The sequence below is a fragment of the Acomys minous genome (genome assembly GCF_964271855.1).
Source record: "Acomys minous genome assembly, chromosome: 13".
NCBI classification, from domain to species: Eukaryota; Metazoa; Chordata; class Mammalia; order Rodentia; family Muridae; genus Acomys; species Acomys minous.
In genome coordinates, this window is record NC_140495.1 from 19,007,071 (window position 1) to 19,028,400 (window position 21,330).

General features: G+C 43.7%; 2 protein-coding genes across 3 annotated transcripts in view; one reads left to right on the forward strand and one right to left on the reverse strand.

Moving 5' to 3' along the window:
* ACAD11 (acyl-CoA dehydrogenase family member 11) overlaps positions 1-3,607 on the reverse strand; it is a 65,415-nt gene extending 61,808 nt beyond the window's left edge. Inside the window, exon 1 of the mRNA XM_084754377.1 lies at positions 3,386-3,607. Coding sequence (XP_084610503.1) covers positions 3,386-3,528 — 143 coding nt within the window. The 5' untranslated portion in view covers positions 3,529-3,607. The remainder of the gene's footprint in view (positions 1-3,385) is intronic.
* A 142-nt stretch (positions 3,608-3,749) lies between these two features.
* UBA5 (ubiquitin like modifier activating enzyme 5) lies at positions 3,750-20,646 on the forward strand. 2 transcript variants are annotated; one of them, XM_084754407.1, is made up of 12 exons: positions 3,750-4,463; positions 6,877-6,922; positions 7,036-7,125; positions 9,892-10,001; positions 11,134-11,220; positions 11,788-11,872; positions 12,600-12,704; positions 12,862-12,989; positions 17,410-17,545; positions 17,791-17,872; positions 18,049-18,155; positions 19,679-20,646. In XM_084754407.1, exons 1-12 carry the CDS (start codon positions 4,303-4,305, stop codon positions 19,754-19,756), a joined length of 1,215 nt encoding a protein of 404 aa, XP_084610533.1. In that variant the 5' UTR covers positions 3,750-4,302; the 3' UTR covers positions 19,757-20,646. The 2 variants fall into 2 exon arrangements, with proteins under 2 accessions (XP_084610533.1, XP_084610534.1); XM_084754408.1 differs by lacking the exon at positions 3,750-4,463 and having other exon boundaries at positions 7,036-7,120.
* Positions 20,647-21,330: the final 684 nt, after the last annotated feature.

Genomic DNA, 21,330 nt, shown 5'->3' on the forward strand with positions numbered 1-21,330 from the left:
CACCCTGGTCTGTATTCCTCAACCTCTGGCCTTTGCTTCAGTGGTCCTCATGTCTGGAGAGCTTCCATGGAAGCATCCTTAACCCTTTCTAGTCTTTGTTAAATGCTACCTTCTCAATGCAACCTTCCTGCCTTGTCCTCAACATTTTCCATCTCCCCATAGCACACATAAACCTGAAAATAATATTTAGAAATCATTCTTCTTCGTTGTTTATCTTCTTCATAGAATGAAACTGCAGAAGAGCAACCTCAGTGCTAGGTACATCTTAGGGACTAGGCTAGAAGAGTTTTGTTGTATCAAGCTATAGAATGTTTGCATTGTTGTTTAATTATATTTTTGTACTACTAAGTCTGGAATAACTATAGCAAACAAACATCATATTCTATCTTAAAGAACAACTTTGAAGAACTCTGTATCTTGAATTTCATGCCTGTTGCTCTCTTGAGGTTTATCTCCTTAAGCAACACACTCTATATTTATCCATGGTTTTATATGTGCTATGTACAGCTGTGACTGCATCATTTCCACTGGTGTATGGCAGTCCACTATACAAATGAGCAATTTGTTCTTCCATTCTACTACTAATAAATACTACTGTGTTTTAAAAAAGAGGGATTCTATTACAAGCAACACAATAAATGTTCCTGATATCCTGGTATGAAATTTTCTTGACTCTAAGAAATAATATTTCTGCAGTGAGGGGCATGCATGTCTTTCTGACCTCAGTTTTATGGGATAATGTCATGTTGGTCAGTGGTAGCTATACTGACTCATACCTTAACAAGTCCTTAAAGTCTCATATCTTAACCAATGATATATATATATATATTCATATTATGTCTAAATGTATATGAATACATACAGTGCATGTACATGATATATATGAACATGCATGTCACCATATGTATAATGAAATCAAGAGGTCAATTTTGTGAAGTTGTTTAAGGACAACTGTGAGCCTCTAATCTTACTGTCTCCATCTCCCAAGCGCTAGGATTACAGCTATCACCACAACCTAGTCCGGCTTTATGCAGCACTGGGATTTGAACCCTTAGCTTCAGGCATGCTAGAGGTGCTCTACCTACTGAGGCAGTCCCACAGCTGGGTGGCAGTTTCCTTACAGACAGTCATATTTCACACGGATAATAGTTATCCCATCACAAGCTCTTGAAGTCTTTTACCCATGGATCTTCCCATCTTCCCCAAGCTGATTCCAAGTGGCACCACTGCCGCGTAAGTTCTATAAACATGTGGGTCTTTTGTGAACTATCTCACTGACATGTTTAACTACGTGTGTGCTAATAATAGGCCACCTTAATTCAGATTTCCCACTCTGTTGTTCTTTTGGAATGTTTCTGTCAGTTCTTTGGTTTTTCACGTAAAACTTAGAAGCATTTTTCCACATGAGAAAAAAATGGATTTTGATTGACATTGCTTTTAATCTATCGATTAGTTGGGAAAAAAGCAAAAATTTACAATACTGACTTTTCCTGCTCATGTGTGTTAATTATAAATTCCTAACGTTCTTTTAAAATGGCCAATAAGGTTTTGTCATTTCTTTATAAAGGTCTTGCACACTTTCTATTAGACTGATGTTTAGATAATTTTTGGATGTTCTTATCAGACCTTTTGAGTGTCATATTTAACTGTTGCCAAGATAGAGAAGTGCAAGTGATGTGTATACTTAATTTTAACAAACTATTACCGATGTAGCTCATGAACATATGAACCAATTAGTAGCAACATTGTATTTGTTGGCTGTTTTTATCCTGTTAAAAAGTTTGCACTTATATTGTGAAATGTGTGGTTTTCCTTTTTACATTTATTTATTTATTTATTGGTGGGCCATGTATGGAAGCCAGAGGACAACTTTCAGGGGTTGTTTCTCTCCTTCCACAGTGTGGTTTCCAGGGTTGACTTCCGGTTGTTAGGCTTCTCAGCAGGCGCCTTCGCCTGATAAGCCATCTCATTGACCCAGAGTTTTAAAAGATTTTTTTTTTCAGATCCTAGCATGCTTTTAATTTTTCTAAGTTTTCATCTATCCCGGAAATGAATGCATCTTCTCTGTTGAATCCATACTTTCATACATTTATGTTACGTCAAGCTTGTATAACATTTCTGGAAAAACAATTTTTCAGACCAGGGGTTGCTACATGTCCAGGCTGGCCTCAAACTCACAATCATCCTTCCCCAGCCTCTACGTGTTGGGATTAAAGCCAGGTAGCACCAGGCTTGGCTTCAGACGTAATTATTTATTGAGCATGATTTTGGTGAACATCAACTTAATCCAAAATTAGTTTTAAACAGGGCTTGAGGGATGGCTCAGCAGTTAAGAGCACTGATTGCTTTTCCAAAGGACCTGTGTTCAAATCCCAGCAACCACATGGGAGTTCACAAATGTCTGTAATTCCAGTTCTGGGGATCTGACACCCACACAGACATACATGAAGGCAGAACACCTATGTAAATAAAAAAGTAAAAAGAAAACCAACATTTTTAATCTATAGAGGGCCACAATAGCCTGAGGATATATAACCTTTACCCAAGAGCAGCATGACAAACTGGCCAAGTTCCATACTGAATGGACTATTGAAATTTGAACTTTGATTTGTTTTCATCTGGTCACAACACAAGGCATTAATTTTAGAAGTGCTGACTAGACTTTATCCTACCTCTCCACGGATATTTCAATGCTTAAGCCTTTTCACCTACATTACTTCATTTCCTTATCAAGACTAATGGGAACAGGCAAGTATTACAAGAAAGAAACTTTGGTCTCCAAATTTACATTACAGTTAAATCCCTGGATACAAAGGCTACAGAGACAGTTCAGTGGAACCATATAAAATCGATTTATACTGGAACCATACAAAAATGGAACGCTAGCATAAAACATTCTAAAGTCAGATTCACTTGTCAGTGGGGAAAGATGCTCCCGAGGTCATCTCATCCAGCTTAATTCCCTTGCTTCAAGAACTGGTGCTGAAAAACGGCTAAGCGGAAAGTCTAGGATCATAATTTGTGTATTTCAGGGGGTATTATTAACCTAGCCTCAGGTGACTAAAGTCAATTAAACAAAATGGCACAAGCCCCTCAGAAAATGATTTTTAGAGTGTACCAAAGAGGTCACAGAAGGTATCTAAGAGTGCCCAGCCTCATCTCTCTCAGTTAGGCACATAATTTTACTCCTTAACAAGACTGCATTGCATAATGCACACTGCAACTCTACTACTGCCCTCTGGGATTGAAGGACAAATCGTGCAGGAAGCGTCCTTGAAGGGAAAGAAATCGCGACTGGGCCAATGAGAAACCCACCCAGGGCCAAAGGAAGAAAAGCACCAAGCACAGAGACGCTCCAGTTGGAGGCGAAGGCTAAAGTTGATACCTGTATTGAGTAACAGTCAGCACAGCCCGGGGATCTGACCCAAAGCCAGGCAAGTGCTGATTCAGGTAGGCCTCCAGGGACCTGATGTCGAACTTGTGCTGGGGTAGCACTTCCACGGTGTCACTGGTGGCATCCATCTCCATGACTGCCACTGCTGTCACAGGGTACAGGAATGAGACTCCAGACTGCTCAGGGCTGGCGAAGAGGTAGGAAAGACGCTAGAGCTTGGGGGCGGGGTCAGGGCGGGGCTTAGAGGAGCCAATCACTTGGACTCTGGGCGTCGTTGCTAAGCAGTTGTTGGGGGCTGAATCTAGTGACTTCGGGTCTGGCAGAGAAATGGAGGAAGCGCCTGCTGTGGGTCCAAATTTAGATTAAAAAATATCATCGTCAGATATGAAGGCCTCGATCTTATAGAAAGACAAAGTCACAAACGTCACTCGGGCGAGTGACACAGACATCTTCCACCCTAGCTTCAATGATGCGTCAGGCGGAAGGCCTGTGCGGTCCCTCTAAGAAGAGAGTCCGCCAGGACCTTGAGACCCGGAGTAAAAGACCGCAGTGTTTTCATGGCCTCCTAGATTCGAAAGGCAGAATCGCCGTCAGTCTGCTCTGGACACACATGGCACTGGCCCTGCTGGGACCTGGTTTTCGGTTCTAGAGAAGAATGCTAAGTATTTTGAGGAGTGTTTTTTACCGTGGGGAGCGATGGCAGCGGCGCACCGGAAGCGGTACGCCGGAAGACCGGTGGGCGTGGCTGAGACGTGTCTAACCAGACTGGCTAGAGGTGCTTCCCCGGGTGTCGGTACCGGGAAGGCTGTATTTAGTCCTCCTGCACTTCGTGGACCCAGCGGAACAGCGTGGGGCGGCGGCGGCGGCGGCGGCCCGGGCTAGGAGCGGCAGCCTCCGGGAGCCCAGCCATGGCCGAGTCGGTGGAGCAGCTGCGACAGCGGGTTGAGGAGCTGGAGCAGGAACTCGCCCGAGAGAGAAACCGATGGGCTTTGGAGGTCGGCCACGGAGTGGGTGGCCGGGCCCGCATCGAGAAGATGAGCTCCGAGGTGGTGGACTCCAATCCTTACAGGTGATCCGTGGCGAGGCAGGCAGGGCCACACTCCCCTTGAAGGGTCCAGCCGGCCTCCGTCGGCCCTTTCTTGCTGCAGAGGGCCTGTTTCCATATGGGCAAGGCCAAGGTCTTAGTGCTAACAGAAGATCATCCTCGCCAAGCGTGGTGGCTCACGAGATTGATCATCCTAGCGTGGGGAATTGGGGAGGGGGGAAGTAGGGGGCATTGTCGCGAGTTCCGGGCCTGCTTAGGCATAATGAGTTCTAGGCCACCTTGGGCTGTATAGTGGGAGCCCTTTCTCCTGCAAAGAAGAAAAATAACATTTTATTTAAGACAACCAATCCACGCCAGGCATCCATATGGTGCAGCTCTTGTGCCTGCTGTCCTGTGCTCAGTTTCCCGTCATCTTTGTCTCCATTAGTCTATCTCGCTCACCATAAGGCTGATTGTAAAGCTGCCAGGGATAGAGTAAGTACGGTTTCCTAAAGGACTCTCAGTGTAACTTAGGTGGGGCAAGGAGAAGAAGAGTTAGTTACGAGGGTTCTCACGAACATCTCTGACTGACAACTTTGCCAGGCCTGCCTACCGACCTCCTTCGCTCTCCCGACTTATTAATTTATGAGGGAGAATACAGAGCAGTGGTTAAGGGGAAGGCCTCTGCATCAAGAAACTGAGTGCATCCGTTTCTCAGCTTACTGAGTAGCCAGTAACTTGTAACTGGTTCTAAAAGCTGCCGAGCTTCCCCTTCAGATGACCGTCTGTAAAGTAGGACCGTAGGAATGCCTGTTTCTGCCAGAGTGATGAAGACTGAGGCCGTTTATGTGAAGTTCTTAGAACAGCAGCTGTACATGGCAAGCCCCGGACAAGACTGCATTCAGCAGCATGCAGTTAGACCTTCCATTACATGTTTTTCTTCTCACCGCAGCCCTGTGAGAGTGCCGTTACTTTGCTTTTGTCCTGCAGGTGATAAAAGCATTAGTTATTTTAGATAGGGTGCAGGAAACAACAGAATCTGTGTGGCATTAGGTTTCTCCCCTAGTAAGTCGGCAAGGCGGCTATAAGTAGTGAGGCTGAAAACCGGGGAGTTTTAGCGTAGGTGAAGTTCCAGAAAGAGGGCTGTGTGTGTCGTGGGGCTAGAGAAACTCTCAGCTGATGAAGTTGGTAACTCCTGCATGTGAATATACATAGAGGAGTTTTAGACAACGGCTGGAGTTGGGGAGAGTAAGTGAAAGCGTGCAGGAGATTGGGTATAGGGGAGACACAGATGCTGCCTTGAAAAATGGAAGTTATGGGAGAAAGAAGCCTCTAAAATACTCCCCCAGCAGTGAGCAGAAGGCTCATGGGGCAGGAAGTGTTTGTGCTCAGTGATGGACATTTAAGAGTGAAATCTTGAGAAGACTGAAAAAGCAAGAGGTGAAAATGCAATTATAGATATGGTCACATGGAGTTGAAAGTGGAAAGGAAGGGGTCAGGCAGAGGACTGCTGGCTTTCCTAGCAGCCATAGATCCACCTGTGCCATAAAGAACAAGCAAATGAAAACTTGAGTATTTGCACATTTGTGTACATATAACATATATATATGTATGTATATAATACAGCACACACACAGAGAGAGAGAGAGAGAGAGAGAGAGAGAGAGAGAGAGAGAGAAGAGAAGAGAAGAGAGTAAGAGAGGGAGAGAAGAGAGTAGAGCTGATGAGCAGTAGCTAAAGTGCCTCTTAGAGTCCTTGGCATACGAGAGATGCTTCCAAAAGCAGACATCATTGTGGGCAGAGGCCATGAGCTTATTTCATTGTCTTTATATACTAACAAAGCAAAGGAAAATAATGACATTTCACTTTGACCCTTAACATTTAAGCCATTAGCTGCAAATCTTGGCTAAACGTTAGGATAAAGATGGTATTTTAGAAGACCAGTACTGTTTCACAGGCTGCAGTGGGGAGACAAGCCCAGTGGCTGAAGTTACGCAGTAAAAGTTAGCTTTTAAGTTCAGTTAGTCATCAGATTTGCTGCGTACCCCAGGCTGGTCTTGAACTTTTAATTCTCCTGCCTCATTACAGATGCATGCCACGATATCCAGCTAGATTCCTCCTCTTTTGAAGTAGTAGTTATTTAGTTTGGGTGATTGTTTTCTTTTATGGTGCATGTCTATAAACATCACCGTTAGCTAAAACATTACAAGCTTGGGGCTGGAGAGATGGCTCAGTGGTAAAGAGCACTGGCTGCTCTTCCACAGGACCCAGGTTTGATCCCCAGCACCCACAGGGCGGTTCACCATGCATAACCCTAGTCCCTGGTAACCGTCTGTCTTCCGGCCTCTGCCGGCACTGCATGTCCAGGCATACCTACCGCAACCCACCCACCCACATAAAAATAAAAGTAGAAAAAGACTGCAAAAGCTCTCAAACCTTTTTTTGTTTCTTCTTTAAGCCGTCTGATGGCACTGAAACGGATGGGGATTGTCAGTGACTATGAGGTATGCTGAGTCTTTCCAAGCTTCTGAACTTGATTTCAGTAAACAAGAATAATTTCTGGTGCCAAATCAAACGAGGAGTATTAACTGGCACATGTCCCATTTTTGTTTCACAGAAAATCCGTACCTACGCTGTAGCAATAGTAGGTGTTGGTGGAGTTGGTAGCGTGACTGCCGAAATGCTGACAAGATGTGGCATTGGTAAGGTAAAAAGATTTCTCTTTGCCTGTCTAGTAGGGAACTGTTCCCTCTGGAGCACATCAGGTACAGACCACCACTCTCCTGCTCGCCAGTGCTTATTGATTCTGCTGGGTTTATGGTGATTGCTCTGCTCATGAGGCCGAATCCTATCTTCTCCAGACAAAAGCTCATATTACTGCTAATTCAGTGAAGGTTACATAATTGTGTCCAGGAGTTTTGTTTAGGGCAGTGTAATGTGTAAGTAATTTGGAGTTATTTTGGCTATAGAACTGGTTCTGGGGTGTCCCCCCACCCCCAAACACTGCATCATACATATCACTTTAGCAAGCCAGGAAGCTTACTTCTACAGAAGGGTGTAAAGCCATGCCACATGAGCAGGCAAGCTCACCCAGTGGGGTTCTGCTGGGCTTTTATTCCTGGTGCAAGGGCTCCTGTGCCCCATTGTGAGTGGTCAGAATGCGGCCTCACACTCTTCCATAGTAGCTAACTGGAAATGGCACAGCAGAACACCACTGCTGGGAACAGGACACAACCTTGAACATTTATTTTGATTTCAAGAAGTGCTGACCCTGGGGGAATTTAAATTTCTGTCAAGTGACTGCCTTACAGTTTTTTTTTTAAATGAAGTTTTGCCTGCTTTAACCCCTTGATACAAAAGACAGTACATCTAAGTGGACAGAGTATACAAATGATGAAAATCTTACTAAGTGCTCAACTAAACATACACAAAGTTGAAAGCGTTTAATTTGAACTGGGAGATGTTTCAGATTTTTTAATTTAAGCTATTTTGTTTTCTTCTTTTAAAAATGGACTTGAATTGTAGAAAAGAAGTAACCTTCTGCCACAATTTAACCTGCCAAAGACTACTTATGTTTCTTAGTGGTTGAAGAGATGTTTTCCACAACTATCTGTCTTCTGTTATTTTCATAAAACATACACTCTCCAGTGTCATTTGTCAATAAGTTAATTTTAAAAGATAGTGGTTGCAAAATTGGTCCTCATTTATCAATATAAAAAGGATGTGAACAGAATACTTAAAATGCTTATTAGAACTCTAATACCAGTTGGGCGGTGGTGGCACATGCCTTTAATCTTGGCACTCAGGATGCAGAGACAGGCAAATCTCTGAGTTTGAGACGACCTAGTCTACAGAACGAGTTCCAGAGCACCCAAGGCTACACAGAGAAGCCCTGCCTTGAAAAACCAAAATAATAATAATAATAGTAGTAGTAGTAGTAGTAGTAGTGTTGTTGTTGTTGTTGTTATTATTTTGAAGTAGTTTACAAAAGTAGGCCAAAATTGAGTACCAGGCTGATGAACGGGATATTGGAGATGCTTGAGATCAGTAGTTAAAAGTTGAGTATGTGGCATATTAGAATATACTGCCGGACCTCAGTTAATGTGGTGTTAATCCTGTAGATGTCAGGTACACCTGTAGATTGTTATAACCATTTCCAGTATCCTGACAGGCAGAAACTAAACCCTAAGAATGCCTGGAGCCTTGCCTGGGCATTCGCTAGAAAAGAAGCCGTCAAGGTGCAGCACGTACAACTGAACCAGAATCTGTGCTTTAATAGACTCTGCATACTAATGTTGGGGAAGTGCTTTTTGCCTCACTAACAGATTTCAGTTGATGCATATGCAGCTAGATGAGGTTGCAGCGGTCCTTCCCGATGGCTGCTGTTACCAGACTCCTGGGAAGGCTTTGATAGTTGTCATGTCTCACAAGAGGCGAATAGGAATTCTGGCAGTGAGATCAGACACCTGCATTTCCAGCAACTCTTCCAATGATCTCACTGTTTACCCAGGTTTGTAAAGTAAGACTAAACAGACGAGTTTCGGGAATTCTTTCTTCTATCTGTAAAGCAGATAAGAAGCTAATTGATGACATTTAGTGGGGAGATGGTGCCTAGAAGACCCAGAGCCTATTTCTTGTCTCTGCAAGTGTCTGTATCAACTGCTATGCTTTCCACATGTGCTGCAGGCTGGACAGTCGATGTCATTTCTCTGTGACTTAAGCCAAGTAGTGGCAGAGTGACAACTTCGACTTCTTTTTACAAAGCCAGCCAGGAGTCTCAAACTCAGATTTAATCCTCCCTCACCTAGAAAATATTTTGATACCTAAGTGGTATCTTTCTCTGGGTGCTGTCATAGGCTTTTTTGCTTGTTTGTTTGTTTCTGTATTGAGAAGAATAAATCTCATTTATAGATTCACAGAATCTAACCTGTTCTTACTGATAACAAGTGTGAAATTCTGCTCATTTTAAATGATGTGTGCACATAGCAAACACTGAAGTAGACCTAAAACTAAAGCAGGAAACAATAATTAACTGGTTGATGATTCTCTGAGGAATAATGAAATTTAGCCTTGGCTTGGGAATGTGGTATGTCATACAAAGAGAATCAAGGGGAAAAAGGATTGAAATAGGATCTTGGCTCAGTTTTAGGATGCCAAAGTCAAATGGAATGAACATTGCTTCCCGTTGAGCTGGTATGTGGAAGCCGCGTGGTGCTGGGTGGGGGAGGGGGCTGCACTGAGTCCTGCATTAGCTGAGGTCTGGTCAGTGTGGGCCCTAGCTGCCTTGTCACTAAGCTGAGGATTAAAGGAGCAAGTGATGCCTACCTCCCAGAACACTTAGTAAATCACTGTCAGACACCAGGTGTTAGAAGTAACTAACATTATCACACCACAAGCCTTAAGCCGCCGGTCACATGGGAAATCCACTGGTTTACTGTCATTTTTCATTGAAATACCACTGTTCTCATTTTAGTTGCTACTCTTTGACTATGACAAGGTGGAACTCGCCAACATGAATCGACTTTTCTTCCAGCCTCATCAAGCAGGACTGAGTAAGGTCCAGGCAGCAGAGCACACTCTGAGGTGACTGGGGTGGCAGCGGAGGGCTGGATGGAGTGGGGTCTTGTTTGGTGTACCTGCTGTGAGCTAAGCTGATCGCTGTGAAATGCATATTTCACTTGTACAAAGAATTCTCTTACTTCTTAGACCTGGTCTGGCCAACATTGTGTAGGGCCAGAGTGTGCATATTTTAGTTATTGTTGACACTGCTTAACTGTGGAGCCATAGTGTGACTAGCCAAAGATCATACCAGATGATCGAGCATGCCTCTGTTCCAAAAAAGCTTCTATACATGTCATGAAATTCTCTGAAAAAGAGTTTTCTCCCAACCATTTAAGAATTGTTCTTGCTGGGCAGTGGTGGCGAACGCCTTTAATCCCAGCACTTGGGAGGCAGAGGCAGGTGGATCGCTGTGAGTTCCAGGCCAGCCTGGTCTACAAAGCGAGTCCAGGACAGCCAAGGCTACACAGAGAAACTCTGTCTCGAAAAACAACAACAACAACAAAAGAATTGTTCTTAGTGGCATGTGGTGGCATATGCTGCAAATCCCAGGACACGGGAAGTTGAAGCTTGTGTGAGCACTGTCTCAAATTTAAGTTCAGCTGGACTGCATAGTGAGTGCTGGGGCCAGCCAGGGCTGCGTGGCAAGATGTTGACTCAGAACAAAAACCCAGAGCAGGCAAGTCGTAACCTTAAAGGACATAGAAAAGCAGGTAGTGGGACAAATGTGGCTCGGGGGCTGTGATTTGCCAGCCCCAACTGTGGGGCTCCGAACGTTGTTGGGGTAAGACATAAAGAGACTGTCGGACTGAACTGGAGCTTCCAGCAGCAATGAAGGCTCTGGGGTAATTTGGAAATGTTCTTGTGATCTTTATGACTGTCTACATTATGGTGGCCAGCATTGACCTTGCAGAAGGACAGAGTCATCAAAAATCTGTTGGGCTGCACTTGTGGTTACTATGGAGCAGCTGCGCCTGTGGGCAGGGCTGGACTCACATGATCCATGTGCTTTCATCCTTGAATGCAACTAAAGCAGAAGAAGAGGACTTCTCTTCTTCAGACTCAGTTAAATCCTGCTCGCTCCTTCACCCTCTGTTTTCTGCTTTCCCGTCCTAGTCTTATAAGGACAGTTTGTAACGTTTGCTCTCCCTTTCAGGACCATTAACCCTGATGTTCTGTTTGAAGTTCACAACTACAACATCACCACAGTGGAACACTTTGAACATTTCATGAGTAGATTAAGGTAAAATTTATAAATATTTTGTGCAATGCCCTGATGTCCAGCTCAGTTAAACAAGTGCTAAAAAAAATCTATTTTGATAAATTTTTCAGGTTTTAGGAAAAGTAATTTTTGTGTAATGCCTCTATTCAGGAAGTGGCTTAACACTTTATATGGGGTCATTAACATAAAACACTGTGTTATAATTGTGTTCAGGCATTTAATGAAAGAAAATGCACTGCACAACTAAAACTCAGTTGCAGTATATTTTGTGTCCCACTGGGTGTGGTGGTGAATGCCTGTAATCCCAACATTTGTGAGGCTGAAGCAGGTGATCACAAGCCTGAGACCTTGCTTCAAGAAACACGGATGAAATATGGGCAGAGGGGTTGTGGTTTGCATTTGGTTATTTTTTGAGGCAGGATCTCATACTATATGTCAAGGGTTGGCATGGAGCCAGTGACTGTCCCCCTGCCGCAGCTTCCCAGGTGACAGCACTACAGGTGTCAGCCACCAGGCTGCAGGGCAGAAGAAATTAATGTATTTTGTATCCTCATTTTTTTTCAAATACCATTTATTTTCCTTGTCTAGTTTGGGTGGACTAGAAGAAGGAAGACCTGTTGACCTAGTTCTTAGCTGCGTGGACAACTTTGAAGCGCGAATGGCGATAAACACAGTGAGTGTCGTGTGGGGGACCCGGGATTCTGTCCAATCATAGTCTAAGTTGGCCCTCCGTCCTCACAGTTAGCCTGCACTGAAAACGTGTGGTAAGAGCTTCTGACCTCAGCTGTGACGTGTTCCAGTGTCTCACAAGGCAGCAGATGTTGCTGCTGTATGGTTTTTAAGTAAACGAATATTTTATGATGCTTACTGTAGTCACCGTTGGGTTTCCATTGCATTCGTTTATTTTGTGTGTGTCTGTGCACATTGTGCCACCATACCCATGTGGAGGTCGGAGGGCAGGAGCTGGTTCTCTCCTACCGTGTGGGACCTGGGGACTGAACTCAGGTCATCAGGCTTGGTGGCAAGCACCTTTACCTGCAGAGCCATGTTGCTGGCTCACCACTGGCATTAGCTTTTTTGTCTTGCTAGTATTAAATGTATAAATTGAAAACGTTTCCCGAAAATAAAATATTTTTCTATGAATCGCTTTTAAGTGATACTTAGCATTTTTGTATTGCAGAAGCTTTAGAAAAATACATTTTTATATTAATCTAAAGAAATCTAGGAAGCAGTGGGTCAGTGTAAGGCAGTTGCTGTTACGGGGATACTCACACCTTCCCTGATGCAGCTCTTCTCTCCGCCCCCAAACCCACAGTGTCCATTTAGAGAACATCTGCTGGTCCACAAAGGAGCTTGGCAATAATTTGTGCTCTTTTGTGTTTTTACCGTTTCCTGTGAAGGCTTGTAATGAACTCGGTCAGACGTGGATGGAATCTGGGGTCAGTGAAAATGCAGTTTCCGGGCACATCCAGCTCATGATCCCTGGAGAGTCGGCTTGTTTCGCGGTAGGCGCTGTCTTGTTCACTTTCACTGTTAGATGTCAGCGATCTCTCGTAATTGATGTCTACAATTCAAAGGAGCAAAGGAGTGCTGGGATACTATTTGGAACACTTCGGGGTTTTTTATATTTCATTTGATATTGGTGTATTCTTTTTCATGTAGTGTGCACCACCACTTGTAGTTGCTGCAAATATTGATGAAAAAACCCTGAAACGGGAAGGCGTCTGTGCAGCCAGTCTCCCCACCACCATGGGAGTGGTTGCAGGCATCTTGGTACAAAATGTATTAAAGTAAGTGAGGGGTGGTATTTCTGAATTGTTTTGTATACTTTTGATAAAAAGGTATTTCACAAAGTACTCCAAGAATTGTTATTGCCAACTAAGTGGTTTTCTTAAACTTAAATTTGCTTTTAAATATATCATACATACATGACTTTTGCGAGCACTGTGTGTGTGTGTGTGTGTGTGTGTGTGTGTACCTATGTGAATATGTGTACTTGTACATGTTTGCTGAAATGTCAGTTCCTCCCTGCATTTTGAATAACTTGTTCTGATACAGTGATGCTCTGTATACCAGGCCGACCTCCTTGGGTAACAGGGCTATATTACGAGAATGCATAGTTAGGCATTTTCTACATAGTGCAAACACAGTGCACTTCAGAGACACCAGACCAAATAACCCCCCGGCGCCGCTGTGGCGTGGTCTCTTGCTGTTTAAAACGTTGTGTGAGACATGACTCTGAAGCACTAAGCAAATGAGTTAAAGCTGTACAGACTTAGACAGTGGGTGGGAACCAAGGCACAAACACACTTGCTTCTGCTGTCTTGATGCTCTTACTAAGAGTCATTCAAATGTGATAAAACCAGAGAAACACCTCTCTTAGCTCAAACCAGATTTCTCCAATGCACTTTGTAACTGTAGCCAAAAATGAGAAAAACAGGTTTGGATGGCTGATGTTTTTGTCAGTTTATGAGCCAATTCACTCTTTAGAAGCAGAGAGCTTATGAATTCCCTAACTCTAGCTACTTTTTGTCCCATTTCAGGCTTAGTAGCGTAGGTATGTCTCTAAGTCTCCACATTAATCCCACACTGCAGCATGGAAATAAGGCCTCCTGATAGCGGAAGCATGCTCCAGCAGAGGTCATAAGAACCACGTACATCAACCCTGAAGGCAGCAGTCTAGGGCTGTGTGGCCTAAGAGCAAGTGGCCCATCTAAACCCAGTAGGTACTAAGAACACTTTATAACAATGTACAAAGGGGAAAGCAGTCCTGGCTACAAGAATACTTCCCTCAGGGTTCCTTTATTAACGTGCATTTAGACTGTCCACATTTTTATAATTGTTATTGCCAGTGCTGCAGACAGCATCTCACATACGCCCTTGAATTCCGAACTTATGTTCAGTATGGGTTTCTGCAGTTTATTTCAACAAAACCCACCCTGTTGTTGGGAAGAGATGTTGCTGTCCATCAAAGATTTAGGGTACTTGGCTCACACATGCTGTCAGAAACTTTAGTGTCATCAGACTCTCAAAGCTTTGCCAATCTGAAGAACAGCTATTTCAGGTTCCACCTATTTGTTAAAAAAGGGATTGGCACTTAGGTTTTTTTCCCATGAATGATCATTGTACTATCATCTGCTGGTTCTTTTCATTCCTTGTTACACATTTAGCTTTACATATGTGTGTTCAGAAAACTTGCTTGTCATTTGTTATTTTAATCTTCATGTGCATATGCTATGTGGGTATATGCCTGTGTTCATGTTTTGTGTGTATACTGGCATGTACCTGTGCTGCACGTGAGGACGTCAGTAGGTAGCCTCAATTGTCACTTACCTTCTGCCTTGTTATGAGGTGGGCCTTTCATTGCTTGCCCTCACATGCACCAGGAGAGCTGGACCTGTGAGCTTCCAGGGACTCTGTTGTTTGCCTTCCATCTTGCTGTAGGAACACTGCCCTCACAGTCATGCACAACTGTCAAGTTTTCACATGGGTTCTGGGGATGCACTTTGCCCACTGAGCCATCTTCCCAGCCCTCACTTGTTTTGTGCACACTCTTCTATCTAGAAGCTGTTGGGGGCTGGAGAGATTGCCTAGTAGTTAAAGAGCACTGGCTGCTCTTCCAGAGGTCCTAAGTTCAATTGCCAACAACCATATGGTGGCTCAGAACCATTTGTAATGGGATCTGATGCCCTCTTCTGATATTCATGAAGACAGAGCACTCATGTATATAAAATACACAAATAGATAAATCTTTAAAAAAAAAAAAAAGCTATTGTAGTTAGGCTTTCTATTGCTGTGATAAAACCCATAACCAGAAGCAATTCATGAAGGAACAGGCTTATTTGACTTACACTTCCTCATTTCGGTCCATTATTGATGGAAGTTAGGGCAGGAATTCTGGGAACCTGGAGGCAGGAACTGAAGCCGACTAATGAAGGAATGCTGCTGCTGGCTTGCTCCCCGTGGCTTACTTAACCTATTTTTAATACTTTCCAGGACTATGTGCTCAGGGGTGTCACCACCTGTAGAGAGCTGGACACTCCCACATTAGTCATTAATCATGAAAATGCCTCACACACTTGCCTACAGACCAGTGTGATGGAGGCATGTTCTCTGTCCAGATGATCCAGCTTGTGTTAAGTTGTCAAAAAAACCAACCAAGACAGAAACTTTTAAAGAGAATGGTACTTGGCAGGGGCGGGGTCACAATGGACTTTTCTGTGTTGGAAATGCTTTGACTTCACCTGGTACTACTTACATCAATGACTTAGTATATTTTTAGTTTACTGTATAAAAATTATATAGTTTATAGTAGGTTATATCAGTTTTTAAATTAGATTTAGCATCACATCTCGTATGTATGTGTGCATGTGTGTATGCAGTATGCTTTTCTGTATATCTGTGTGAAGGCCGGAGGACAATGTTGTGTGTCTTTCTCTGTTTCTTTACCTTTAAAATGACTTCTACTGGACTCATCATTGACAGTTTGATGCATGTGTGATGTGCATTCTGATTGCTCTAACCTCTTCCCCACTCCTCTGCTCTCCTTCCTGCCCCTATTACGCTCTACAAATCACCTTCCTGCATCCATGAATTTGTGGTTATTTCAAGATCCGCTAAGTTTAACCAGGATTATCTGTATGGCCATGGATTTGGAACATCTATTGGTGTCTGGTGGGCACTTTGTGGGTACACTACTGACAATAATGACTGCCCTCCCCCCAGAATCCACCAGTAGACAGTAGCTGAGCAGGGAGAGGTAGGGCTCCATAAGCCCCTCCCTGGTCCATGATTGACTGTTGATAGGCCGAGTTGTGTGGGCCATTGCAAACAGCCACAGCTGCTGTGGCGTCATCACTGTGGTGGTGGTGCTGTGGTCTCATGGCTCTTACGTTCTTTCCACCTCCCTGAGTGGGATGGAGGGCTGTAAATGTCTTGCTTAGGGCTGAGCACTCAGCCATCACTTACCCTCAGCACCTTGAGCAGCCATGTGTCTGTATTCAGTTCTGTACATTGCAAAGAGAGGCTGGGGTAGCGTCTTCTATGGGGATAAGCTAGAAGACAGTCTGGTGCCATGGTAGGTTACCAAACAGCAGTCAGAAATTGCCCCTAGGGCCTAAGACTTTAGCCATGGGTTTCTGACTGCGTTACAGTACCAGATTTGAGTTCCGTCTTGGGGAGCAGGCCCCAAATCCAGTCAGAGAAGGTTGGTTTCATCCCACACCTGTGCCAACATCAGTGCCATCACTCTACCCATGGGCACATCTTGCCTTGCGAATTGACAATATTGGTTTTAAGGTTTACAACTGGATGAAGACCATTGATGCCTTTTTTTCATCAGCACAATAAAAGCCAGTGGGGAGCAGCTTCCCGCTTACCCTCAGCTTGATTGCTCTATGCCTGGCGTCTGAGTGTGTTCCACATTATTGACGGGGTCTCTTAGTGATGTGGGAACTCACCATTTTGGCTGCACTGGCTGTGCAGTGAGGCCTGGGCTCTCTTGTCTCCACCTCCTCTCCTCAGATCTGGGGTTAAAGGCTCACGATACCATGCCTGCCTTGTTATGTGGGTTCTGGGGATCCAAACTCAGACTCTCATGCTTGCACTGCAAGTACTTTATCCATTGAGCCACCTCCCAAGCCCCCTTAGCTCAGCGTTTGAGGACACATCTCTCTCATTGTGCGTCCTCTAAGCTCAGTGCACTTCTCCGAGGTTTAGCATGCTGTACTTTACTTGCCAGCTTTTATTTTCATCTGAGGTTCAAAAGTAATAGCTCATTATACAGTTATGAAAGGGTGTGGACACCCCTTTCCTTCACTTATTTAACAAAATCCAAGCAACTACTACAAGCCAAGATTTATAAATAAGGTAGATAAAGTTGCTGTTTTCTAGGTTGTTTGTCATAAAATTCATTACCTGAGCCAAAGTCCTTTTTAAAAAATTTACTTATTTCTAGTAAATAATAAATAAAGTTTATTCTTTTGAGCCAAAGTCCTTTTTAAAAAACTTACTTACTTCTAGTAAATAATAAATAAAGTTTATTCTTTTATTTAAATCTAATTTTATTTTCTTTTGTGTTTTGATATGGGAGTCTCACTGTATATCCCTGGCTGGCCTGGAACTCACAAAGATCTGCCTGCCTCTGCCTCTCAAATGCTGGGCTTAAAGATGTGCATCACCGTGCCTGTCTAATTTGATTTTCTATTCCAGGTTTCTGTTAAATTTTGGCACTGTCAGTTTTTACCTTGGATACAATGCAATGCAGGATTTTTTCCCTACTATGTCCATGAAACCAAACCCTCAGTGTGATGACAGAAACTGCAGGAAGCAACAGGACAAATACAAGGTACACACAGTCAAAACAAAATGTCTGAGGGTCACGTGGTCTAGGACAGTGACTTTTCACAAGAAACAGACTTAGAATATAGTATAAATGGATTCTGGATTTTTATAGTTTTAGTTAATTTAGCATACTTGAAAAACAAAACTCCATTCTTGCTTTTGGTAAGATAAAAGCCCTGTGTGACTCCTTGAGGAGTGCGTCAGAGACCTGAGGAGGAGTAACGGTGTTTGTGCGGTTTGCTTACACAGAGGAGGGCAGCAGCACAGCCCACACAGCAGGCTGCGCCTGAGGAGGAGGAGGAGGAGGTGGTGCATGAGGACAACGAGTGGGGTAAGAGCCTGGTGCGCCTGACTCACGGTGGAAGACACTCCTTTCTGGGAGGGAACATGGGATTACAAAAGTTTAAATAATTCTTACAGTGTTTTCTGGGAGAGAATGTAAGATTATACAAAAGTGTAAACAGTTCTTAAGAGTTTTCTTGAGAACAGGTCATATTTAACCTGCAGGTATTGAGCTGGTGTCTGAGGTTTCAGAAGAGGAACTGAAGAAGTCTTCAGGTCCCATTCCCGCCTTACCTGACGGAATTACAGTGGCATACACAGTCCCAAAGAAGGTATTTGTGAAATCTGATTCACCGTATGTAAATAGCAGATAGAGACTGTATATATTTATCTTGTTCCAGCTTCCTCTTAGTTGAAGCCTGCGAGGCATCGTCCTGCTTTAGATGTTTACAGTGTGGGCAGTGAGGGCTGAGAAATGGGCAGTCAGTGTCAGCGTGGGGACAGGCGCAGCTCATTTGAAACTGAGAAAGTAACACTTACAAATTCATGAGATAGCAAGTGTAATAGATTTTGGTTAAATTAGACTATTACTTTCACATATCGATAGTTTTAGCCACAGCCCATGTAAAAGTGCTTCTGAAAAGGATGATGGTATGCGCCTGTGATCCTAGCACGCAGGAGGCTAAAGCAGGAGATTTGCAAGTTTGAGGTGAACCTGGATATGTAGTAAGAACCTGGAAGTGGAGGTTGTGGGTGGGAGGTGAGGGGTGGTGCGTGAGTGGGAGAGGTGGGAGAAGGAGAGAGAGAGAGAGAGAGAGAGAGAGAGAGAGAGAGAGAGAGAGAGAGAGAGAGAGAGAGAACGCTAGCTTGCACATGAGTAAACCTGCAGAAATACAGACTTTCTCAAGTACAGGCTTACAGAACAGGGCCCAGGACCACCACACAAAAAGACATACAGATAGGCAATAGGCATTGAAAAGTTGTCATTAATCATCAGGTGTGCAGATGAAAACCACTGAGGTATGCCTTAGTCAACAATACCTGAAGAAGGTAAGTGCTGGCAAGAATGCAAAAGGACCTAGGATATAATAATGCCCTGCTCTCAGGAATGTAAATCAGTGTATCCATTATGGAAGACAGAACGGAGGCTCCATATATGTGATCCAGCAGGCTCACCACACAGGGGGTATATAGCTAAAATGTCTGTTGACTAATTAATAAAAGATACACACACACTGGAACACTATTGAACCATAAGATGACAACCTGTCATTTGTGACAGGACAGATGGAACTGGAAGTAATTAAGTGAAATAAGATGGGCATAGATGGGCAAACACCACAGGATCTCACTCATATGTGGGCCCTAAAAACTGATGTTGAGGATAGAGTAGTGCTGCCAGTGGTAGCAGAGGCAGAGGAGGGAAAGGTTGGCCAGCAGCTTGGACGATACAGCTAGCTGGGAACACTGAGCTCTGGGGTGTCACAGAAGTGTGGCTGTCGGTTGACATTGTGGATGTTCAGAAAGCTAGAAGAAGTGGCTTTTAAATGTTCTAATGACAAAGAGATAGTTTGAGGCCTATCCTGACACGACATCACACAGTGTATTATGTACCAACTTCATGGTCTGCCATAACAAGTGTAATTTTATATTAAAATACACTCGGTAGGAATGTTGAGAATATTGAAGTTGCTGCCCCTTGAACAAAATTTTGGTGGAGAATATAAATATTTCAAAATGTATTTATCAGAGAAAACCAGCTTTTCAAGTGAGTTGAGCATGGGTAAAGCAGACTGTGAGGACAAGCAGTTCTGCGTGGTTCCGTTTTGATTTCATTTCCCCCTTTTGTTGATAGGATTCTGTTTCTGAAGTAACAGTGGAAGAGTCTGGTGAAAGCTTGGAAGATCTCATGGCCAAGATGAAGAACATGTAGACAGTGAACCAGCATCTGTTTTATTTCCTGTGCTTACACTGGTCCCTGGGGATTAAGTCAGATCTAATAAACGTAGGGCCGCCTTCACTGGCATGTGCATCTTGACAGATTGTTAGCTGTATGGAATACTAGTGCTTGCCCCCTGCTTCCTCTGTAACCGAATCAGAAACACATCTATGGAAAGGAGAGGAGGGGTCCATCCATTATGTGATTTCCTTTACAGTAATTCCCTGTCCGTGGCCTGAGGCCCAGATGGAGGATGGAGCCTGGTGCCTGTGGTCAGCTAGTTTCTGGGTGAATGGCTTCCTACTGGACTGTTACCCACTAATAATCTGACCATGGATGACTTCAAACAGCCTATAAGATAGCCCTCAGATGCTTCTCAGTGAAATACAAGCAGAAAGTCTTCATTGGCAGTGTGTGAAGCCGTGAGTTAGATATTTAAGACAAAGCATAGACAAACGAGAGCTAGCTTCATGGACACACAGAAGTACAGAAACTGACCAAGGAAAGGGCATTGCTCTCTGTGGCAGAAGTGCCTGGAGTCGCTATGGTACTGAAGAACAGGTTTGAGTGCAGTGTCCACCATAGACTGCTCCTGAATACCTGACTCCAAAAATAGTGAGATGCTAGCAAGGCTTGTCCTGAGTAGTGGGCAAAATGAAGAACTCTGTCTGCAGTGGCTGACAGGTATTTATTCCCTGCAAGGGTTCCATTTCCCAACTGTGACCATGTAACGTGTAAACTGACTCCTGATGGAACTACTGATGATTTTCACCTTGAAGATATGGAAAAAATCTTAACGAATGCCTAGATTCTATGTATTGGAAAATGTTAGCAAAAGTTAAATGGGCCATTCCCCACTTGTAAAATAAAGGTGTAAAGACCAACTCCAGACATACATTTGATGTACTTACTAGCTTTGGATTCTAGATTATGTGTAGTTTTCATGTTTATAGTAAAGTCAAGTGTTTCCAGCTTTGAACAAATTTACATTTATGTTGTCTTGGTAAACTTTTACAGATATTTTCACAAAACTTAGCATATTAGATTGGAGAATAACTTTTCAAATCACTAGACATGTTTTAAATTTTACAAATGAAATACATTTTTCTAGACTAATTCTTTAGAAATACTGGTCCATGCATTTTCTCACGCTTAAAGTTGTTAAGCTTTCAGGTTTAGTTAAGGCGTAATGCACAGGACCCACCATCTCCTAAAGATCTGCCTGCTGGGGTCTTAACTGTTCCAAATGACAACGTTGTCATCTTAAAACAAACAAACAAACAGTAACAAACCCCAAGCCTGCAGCAGGCGCCTGGTGGTTCAGTAGTGTTCTCCCACAGTCGGCAGCCATAGAGACTGATGGGCAGCAGGCAGCGGAGGAGAATTACTGCAGAGAGGCTTGGCCGGGTGCAAGCATCCCTAACACCGTCCTAACACAGTGACTGCAGTCTAGATGTCATGAGGCCACTCACTGCTTTGTTCTGACTGTTAACAGAGAGGTGGTCGCTGCCTCTGCTCAGCCTTTTGTGTCTTGTTCTCATGGGAATACTCCGTCGCTACCCACAGAC

Coding starts and splice junctions, on each gene's coding strand:
- UBA5 (XM_084754407.1), top strand. CDS start 4,303: ATGGCCGAGTCGGTGGAGCAGCTGCGACAGCGGGTTGAGGAGCTGGAG. Junction 6,923..7,035: donor GGATTGTCAGTGACTATGAG/GTATGCTGAGTC, acceptor TTTGTTTCACAG/AAAATCCGTACCTACGCTGT. Junction 17,873..18,048: donor GCATGAGGACAACGAGTGGG/GTAAGAGCCTGG, acceptor TTTAACCTGCAG/GTATTGAGCTGGTGTCTGAG.